This window comes from Electrophorus electricus, chromosome 2 (assembly GCF_013358815.1).
Source record: "Electrophorus electricus isolate fEleEle1 chromosome 2, fEleEle1.pri, whole genome shotgun sequence".
Taxonomy (NCBI): domain Eukaryota; kingdom Metazoa; phylum Chordata; class Actinopteri; order Gymnotiformes; family Gymnotidae; genus Electrophorus; species Electrophorus electricus.
The window spans coordinates 18,045,594-18,053,855 of NC_049536.1; the positions used below are offsets into that span (position 1 = coordinate 18,045,594).

The 8,262-nt window shown below is 35.7% G+C and overlaps 1 protein-coding gene across 1 annotated transcript; it reads right to left on the bottom strand.

Moving 5' to 3' along the window:
* Positions 1–2,239: 2,239 nt before the first annotated feature.
* Positions 2,240–7,903, bottom strand: spaca4l (sperm acrosome associated 4 like). Its single transcript, XM_027028521.2, has 3 exons — positions 7,762–7,903; positions 4,076–4,186; positions 2,240–3,942 (listed from the first exon to the last, which is right to left on the bottom strand). Exons 1-3 carry the CDS (start codon positions 7,811–7,813, stop codon positions 3,716–3,718), a joined length of 390 nt encoding a protein of 129 aa, XP_026884322.2. The 5' UTR covers positions 7,814–7,903; the 3' UTR covers positions 2,240–3,715.
* Positions 7,904–8,262: the final 359 nt, after the last annotated feature.

The window sequence follows — 8,262 nt, forward strand, 5'->3', positions numbered from 1 at the left end:
AGCCCCAGTGCTGGCCTGACATTTGAGACTTACCCAGAGCAAAAAATCCCATTAATGCAATTGTAGCAGTTAGAGCCCTCTTCATTCTGAAGATTGATGTGTAAAATCAAAACAGAATAATGGGAGGACAAAATGTTCTCTCAGATGGTAAGAAGAATGCGAGATATTTAAACAGCTTCAGAAACTAAGATTAAAGCAGAATGGATGGTTGTTTTAGGGCACTGGGGATTTATGCTAGTAGGAGTTCCTGAACAGAAGGGTGTGGTTAGGAGGTGGAATTCTCTATAGCACCTCAAAAAAAGAAATACATATATTTCGATATATTCTTTAAGTAGAATTATCAATACATTACTTATATTAAGTAGATATATTGTTAATACATTACTCATATTAAGCGGATATATTGATAATACATAAGATTAAGTAGGTACATTGTTCATGTGTTATATTAAGATGATATATTGTTAACATTAAGTTAGTAGATGGTTTTACCATCAAATTGATATATTGCTGATGCTTTCTTAAATGCCTGTCTCATTTCTTAAATAGATATAGGCCTATTGTTGATATATTACTTAATATTATCAGTACTTTAGTTACATTAAGTAGATATTACTAATGTGTTGCTAACATTAAGTAGATATATTGTTGATATTAAGTTAATGTTGTTGATACTTTACTTATATATTGCTGATACATTACTTACATTAACTAGACTTGGACACTCCAAGTAAATTAAAAAACAACCAAAAGCATTCAAAGCCCTATCATTTATTTGGTTAAGTAATGACCTGAATGGAAAAGAGTCATGTACCAGATATTTAAGTCTGTAAACCTATTGAACCTCCAGCTGAAAGATACAAAACATAAAATGAGTGAGTATAGGAAAGAGAGTTGAGTGTGTGTGGAAGAAGTGTTTGTGTATGTGCCAAAAAGGACAAAATGAAACACAAAATCACAAATACCTGACAGCGATTACATTATACTAATATCCTTCAGTAGAACTCCTGCAAAATGGAGCAATATCTACTTAATGTAAGTATAGTATCAATAATATTTACTTATGTAATATATCAACGATAGGTGTCACAATTTGCCACCCACCTAGCATCCATGTCTCTATGTCCATGTTTCCCTGTCCTGTGTCTTTGTTTTGTTTACTTCCTTGCTGTGGTTCCGTTACTTAGTATCGTTTTCTCCACCCTTCATGATTTGCACCTGTGTCTTGTTTAGTGTTCATTAGACCATGTATTTAAGCCCTGTGTTAGGTTAGTCTTGCTGCTGATCATTGTGAATGGAAGCCAGTTTGTTAATCCATGCCTTCATGTTTACTAGCCTTGTGTTAATTCTAGCCTCCGTGTGTCTAGTCTAGCCGCTGTTTGCGTGATTCCTAGCCCTTTGTTATAGTATGCATCCCTTGTTTATCTTCGTGTGCTTTATATTTGTTTTATCATGAATTCCTGGACTCTCTACATGTTGATAAACTGATCCTGGACTGTGACTACGTCTCTTACTCTGAATTTCTAGCTTTATGTTTGTTTTATCATGAATTCCTGGACTCTCTACATGTTGGTAAACTGATCCTGGACTGTGACTACGTCTCTTACTCTGAATTTCCCTTTAATAAATCCCGATCTTCTCCACACATGCGTCCGCCTTCTTACATCTCAACGTTACAATAAGCCCATATCTACTTAAGAAATGAGACAGACATTTAAGAACACTTCAGAAATGTATCAATTTGATGGTAACTTAAAAATCTACCAATTTAATGTTAGTAACACATGAACAATACTTAATCTAATGTATCTGCAATATATCTACTTAATATAAATGATGTATTAATGATATATCTGCTTAATGTATCGATAATATTTTTATTTAAAGTAACATATCTAAATGTACGTTAATCATAAATACGTTTTGTCCATCTACAGACTGTATACAGATATTAACTTAAATGTTTTAGATGGTTCACTACTGCTACTTCACTGATATGTTGCTGAAATTCTGACAGTCTGTTGAGAGATTATTATCATCTACAAAGGACTACTCAAAGTAGTGTTACTGCTATTCTTTATAATTCTTTATAATTATTTACTCTGAAATACACAAAACTGCAGTTACACATTAGAATCCTGTTTAAATAAGGTCAGTGCTGTATTCGGTAGATGTGGTGATGCTGGGTATACCCATCACTGCAGCAGGAGCACTCAGGAAACAGGAAACAAAACACATGTGGCAACACATGTGGCAAGTCCACTTTATTTGGTTCTTTCAGTATATTCATTACATTATAATTTTCACCAGATTTGGTAATTGGAATTTCTCTTAATTGTTTCATGTTACATTATGATGTGGTTAGAGGGAGGTGCAGAAATATGGACCCAGGTGAATATGGACCCAGGCCCTGTAGAGCCATAGCACTGCACAGCATAGTGCTTTTTTCAGTCCCAATACATTAACTTTAGCTCATGTAATTAACTGATGAGCTGACTTGAGCAATGCTGAAGTACTGCGCTCTGGCACCCAGTGGGACAGGCCTCACTCTCTGTCCACAACACAAATATACTGTTTTCAGTGATATGTCCCTGTGTTTATGTGACCTTAACTACAGAAGAACATGTGACTCAAAATAAATCATAAACCCTGATCAGCTGATCTGTCTGTTGGAAGTACACAGCCAACATCATTTCAAGCATTTCCTTGTTCTTTTTCCCACTAAAAACTCCACACATTTATTATATATTATGCATGAAACAATGTACTGAAATGTTTCCAGTTCACAAAAGAATCAATTTGAAAAATTAAACAAATCAGTGACACTACATTTCTGTTTCAACAAAGCTTTGGCCTCTAAATGAATAATTCAAATGGCTGAAACACAGGTAATTGTGTTTGAAAACACAGGTTTTCAAAAATAGACAACTTACAAGACAATCTGGTTGGAACAGTTTAGAAATACATAGTTGCAAGTAGGTTTCTAGGTGTCTGAACTAATAGTTTTTTTTTTTTTTTTCATTATTTTGCAAGTGATGACACATTGATGACAGCATTTGGAAAACATCTTGGTTCTTATTTGAACAGAAGGTTCCTAAAGATTATCAATAACTTCAGCTATTTTACCAATGCAAAGAAGGTAGTATAGGAGCACCCTTCTGACAGCAATATGCTTCATACTGATTGTTCATTAGCATAAATTGATCAAATAGGAAAAGAAGGTAGAGGAGAGCTTACATTGTATAAATGTCAGTACTTTGGAAGGGGGAGCAATGGAACCCCAAATTGTTTTATTTATCTTGCTTTTAAATTAAAGAAGAGTCAACCTAATGACCAATAAAATATAGTGTGATTGTACAATGGCAAAGCATTGTTTGGAGCCAATTTTACATTTGCATTTACATTAAGTACATTCGTTTTCTTACAGCCAAAAAAACAAAAAAAAAAACAAAAACAAACCCCATCAAGTCAGTATGTCCGTGAAGGAGTATGTCTAAAGTTATGAAAGAACAGTATTGGATTAAAGTAAATATGACATTACATGGCTATATGCAAAAAGGGCTGTGTGTGTATTTGTGAGGTGCAGTGTTTGTGTGTATAAAACATATGAACACAAGTAACCTTTCAGAGAAAGCAGAAGGCTTCCTAATATTCCTAATGCACTGTTACAGCCTGCCAGTGTGTGTGTGTGTGTTTATGCGTATGTGTGTCATCCTCACACCATGACCTTAGCGATAAACACTGACATAAGAGAGAACAGGAGCAGGGAGAGTGTGTGCAGATGAGGCAGGCTGGGGGCAGTGTTACACAGGTCAGTAGAACAGCATGTCTTGGTCATCTTGTAGATGGTACTGTTGCTGCCAGCAGGGAATGTCACATCACTTGTCTGGTTGCAGTCAATTGCTTGTAAACAGCCCTTCATTGACAGTTGAAAGAATCCAGCTGAGGCCAAGGAAAAAGAACATTCCTTCATTGACTCATTCATTCATTCATTTAATGACTGATGAATTACTTGATTATATGATTCACTAATTATCATGGGAGCCAAGGCCATGAGAGTCCCGGGTTTTCTTACCTGCTTTGCCCACTCCACTGTAGCATTGTTGACCAGTTTGGCATGTTATGGTGGAGGTGATACAAATATTCCAAAGCCCCAGGGCACATTCATAGCATTGCAGACTCTGAGCTGTGAGAAAGAGAGAGGGAGAAAGCGAGTGAAAGAGAAAAGTGAGGTTATGGCAAGGTTAACCAATATTATCAAATTATAAGAATTCAAATTATGTGAGCCCATGCAAGATACGAGCACACACACACACACACACACACACACACACACACACACACACACACACACACACATGTGAGCCCAGGTGCTTATGGTTAATAATCATTTGATTAGGAGTGGGGCAGGTGTGGTGTGGTGTCAGTAGGTGTGCCTATTTATATATATATATATATATATATATATATATATATATATATATATATATATATATATATATATATATATATCCCAGAACTAAAGTACATTTCATTGCAACATTTTGTGTCAAGATTCCATGAATTCCTCATCTTGTAGAGGAAGATTCCATGAATTCCTCTGAATTCCTCTGTGACATGAATCTCACCACAGGGGAGATTTTTAGCACTTCTAATGCTTTCATAAATTATATGCATTTTCCTTTCAAATTAAAAAAATATATATAAATAAAGAGAATACATACCAACAGTGAAACCTATTCCAACATTTAGTGATGCACTTTAGGTAGAGTTTGGATAGACAACTCATTCATTTCCCAGATGATAATTCATTTAAACTTTACATTTACCTGGCATCTTTATCCAGAGTGATTTACATTTATGAATGAATCTACTTTGAGCAATTAAGTGTTAAGGGCCTTGCCCAGGGACCCAACAGTGGCAATTTGGCAGAGGAGGGCCTTGAACTTGCAAACTTCTGATCACCTTAACCACTGAGCTACCACTGCCCTTGTACTTAAAAGATTTCAAGAAAATGTCTTGAAAGATTTCTCTTAATTGATAAGCAAAGGTTACTTTGAATTAGAGATTAATTATGGGTTATAATCTTCAGCTATATTGAGTGAGTCATTTATATAACATGGCTTGAATGAGCCCAATGGCCATTCTGTCGTCATAAGACCATTACACTTGTAACAACCAGCTAACCATAGCTTGGTTTCCCAGAAGCATTACAGTATGTCTATGTGGTCATGGTATGTCTGTCACTGTGTCCTTATACTGAGATTTAAACTGGGTTGTGAGGTGGGAGGCAAAAGAAACATTACTGTGGACCAGTGTTTACAACTGGAACAACATTAAAACAAATCTATTTAGATGGTTATACAGATCAGCTAAAATTGTACTGATTGTCCTTCTTTCAGAAAGATTTGGTTATTCAGTTTCCTTTGACACTTTAAAGTTTACCAGTTAAAGTGTACTGAGAATTTTATCGTTTTTTTTAAAATTGTATTGTTTGCTAGCACCCCTCAGGCAGCTAGTGATGGTAGTAAAGGCAGTGATGGTTGGGGTGTGGTAGAATACACCTTGGGCAATTTGAGTGACTCAGCTTGATCCAGTAAACAATAGCAGGGTTCTGCTCTAAAGTGGAGATTCTGGAACGTGTTACATTCTTTGGCCACTGAGCCAGGCTTTTGAAGATGACACGCATCCAATGGTTCACATGAGTTCATAAATAATGCATACACTTTAAATCCTAGTTGCTCTCAAAGAAACCAAAACTCCATGTGACCATCTTTGCAGTAGTTTGTCAGCATTGCTGGCATAGCAACATATTGCTGGAGGTGGCTTGCCTGCACCTTGGAAACTCCATGTGCTGACACATTTCTTTAAAGCAAAAGATAATTAAAAGAAATGTAATGCGCAAAGAGTATGCTTGTTTGTGGTCAAAACCCACGTGCCATTTAGAAAGGGCATGATGGCATAAATATGTTAATGAAGAATGACGTGAAGTGACAGTCAATATGCACACATTATGTGGTGTTATGAAGTCCAGTGTCCTCACAAGATCATACAAGCAAACTTTCCTGAAGTCAAAAAATGACCATGAATCTAAAATCGCATGAATGCATGAATGCTTATTCTGAACTGATGTTAATCAAAGAAAAACAAACAAACAAACAGCCATAGAAACAATAAAAAGTCTAATTCATTTGAACTCAGTACAATTAAAAATGTTTACCTCAGTAATGTTACATTGCGTCAGTTTACTGGGTTCCAATTAAGATGCTAAGCATTAAAACAATGCAACAACAACATTACTAATGATTGAAATTTAGACATCAGTTTATATTATTCTGCTTCAGTTAGTCAAATCCAGCACTGGCTTTTATCTATAACTGCCGAGCAATAAGTCATGTTATCTGAATTAATCTGGAGCACAACATTCTGCCAATCAAATTAAGTTTTTAGTTTAGTTCCCTTGCCTTACCAATATTAAATAACTTAGTGATATGTGTGTTAGACAATAGCTGCTGCGGTTGAAACTGTGCTTTAGGACAGGATTACAGGAGCAGGATTCCTCTTATCCCCATGTCTCTCTCTCTCTACACCAATGTAAGAAAGCAGTTAGTCAGTTTCTCCAATATAATAAACATGTTGACAAACACCAAGCTTGTGTAATACAAATGAACTCAAAACCTGACGAATGGGATTTGCTGTCAAGAGAAACAGGTTGTTTATTATGTCCGTTCACAGACAGTATTGCAGTACTTGTTGAGACAAACATGTCAAAATTACTGGTGTTCCTTAAAAACACAGGAGTATTAGTGTATTAACAGTGCATCAGAACACCTCTGAGTGGTTAAAGTGGAATGCTGATCGACAGACACTGATGTGTACAGACACCTGCACCTAAGGCACTGCTGACCCCTGGTGGACATGAAACGTAACTTCATTCTACTGCTGGGCGTGTTGACTCAAGACACGCATGAAGAACACGTTTAGGAAAGCGTGGATAGAAGTAACAGTATAAAGGGTTGAAGTAACAGTAAACCTGAAATTAGATTTTTTTTTTCCACAGCCACTTATGTCGATCTTAATATTCTGATGCATCTGTCTAGACAAATGAATTTGTCTGAGGCTTCTAAGAGGTTTCCTGCCACAAGCAGTCATTTGCATGACGCTCATGTCCAAATTAGCAGAAAAAAAGGATCCCCAGCTGTTAAATAATATGTATATTATAAGTCGTAATTATTAATTGTATTCACAATTGTTAGTGATTGTTTTTATTGTTATTATAAATATAAAATTATAATTATTTTATTTTTAATCATAATTATGTCCAGCCTATGGCCCTAGACACAGGCGGTAGCCTGTGTACCTGCATCATGAATTTGCTTTTCGTGCGTGGGCCTGCCCAGACAAGCTCATCTAAAGGCTGTGGGTGGGTCTCAACAGTACCTGTTATTTTTAATTCAGTGCTATACCATGAATGGAGATTGCTTTAAGCGCATTTAGATTTGTCCTCAGTAAATTCCTACGTCTTCAGCTGCGAATGTTTTTGAAAAGCGATATAATGAGATACTGTTACTGCGCACTACAATTTAAAACAAATTTAACCGAACATACACAGGCGCTAACAATATTGTAACTTGTTAGCTATTATATACACACACAAGACGCATGGCATGTACTAAACAGTATATTAAAAACATTATCTTTGATAATGATTAATATGACACGACAATAAACAAAACATTAAACCAAATCATATTCACTCACCCACTGCGAAATACAGTGCTACTGTAAAGATACCGAGAAGAACCCTATTCATGTTTGTCGCGGCAGATTTTTCCTAGGTTATTTTTCTCTGGTGATACCCAGTTAAAGTCCAAAGTAAGTTGACAGGGAGTGATCCGCTAGCTTTATAGATTGGCCCACCCTCGTTTGGGCGTCACTGTCCGTTACTTTAAAGAACGAGGAAGTTCACTATATTCACGAGTCTGTTTTGGTGACATAAACTGCTGTGTAATACAATATTACAATACGGACAGAATGTAAGTTTCTTCTGCTTCTTTTTCTTAATAATAATAATAATAATAATAATAATAATAATAATAATAATAATAACAACAACAATAATATTAACAACAACAATAATAGCAATAACTATTGCATAGGTGTGTTAGAGAAGTAGCTAAAAAGTAGAGAAAATGAAACAAAATGTCAAAATAATAATATTAAGCCAAAAGAAAAACCTAATTGTGCACAAATTACCTGAAC

What these genes read in the sequence shown, in the direction of transcription:
- spaca4l (XM_027028521.2), bottom strand. Translation starts at nt 7,813, where the DNA reads ATGAATAGGGTTCTTCTCGGTATCTTTACAGTAGCACTGTATTTCGCA. An exon ending in AGCACTGTATTTCGCAGTGG is followed by an intron (nt 4,187 to 7,761) that starts GTGAGTGAATAT and finishes TCTTTCTCACAG; the next exon opens with CTCAGAGTCTGCAATGCTAT. An exon ending in CAGTGGAGTGGGCAAAGCAG is followed by an intron (nt 3,943 to 4,075) that starts GTAAGAAAACCC and finishes CCTTGGCCTCAG; the next exon opens with CTGGATTCTTTCAACTGTCA.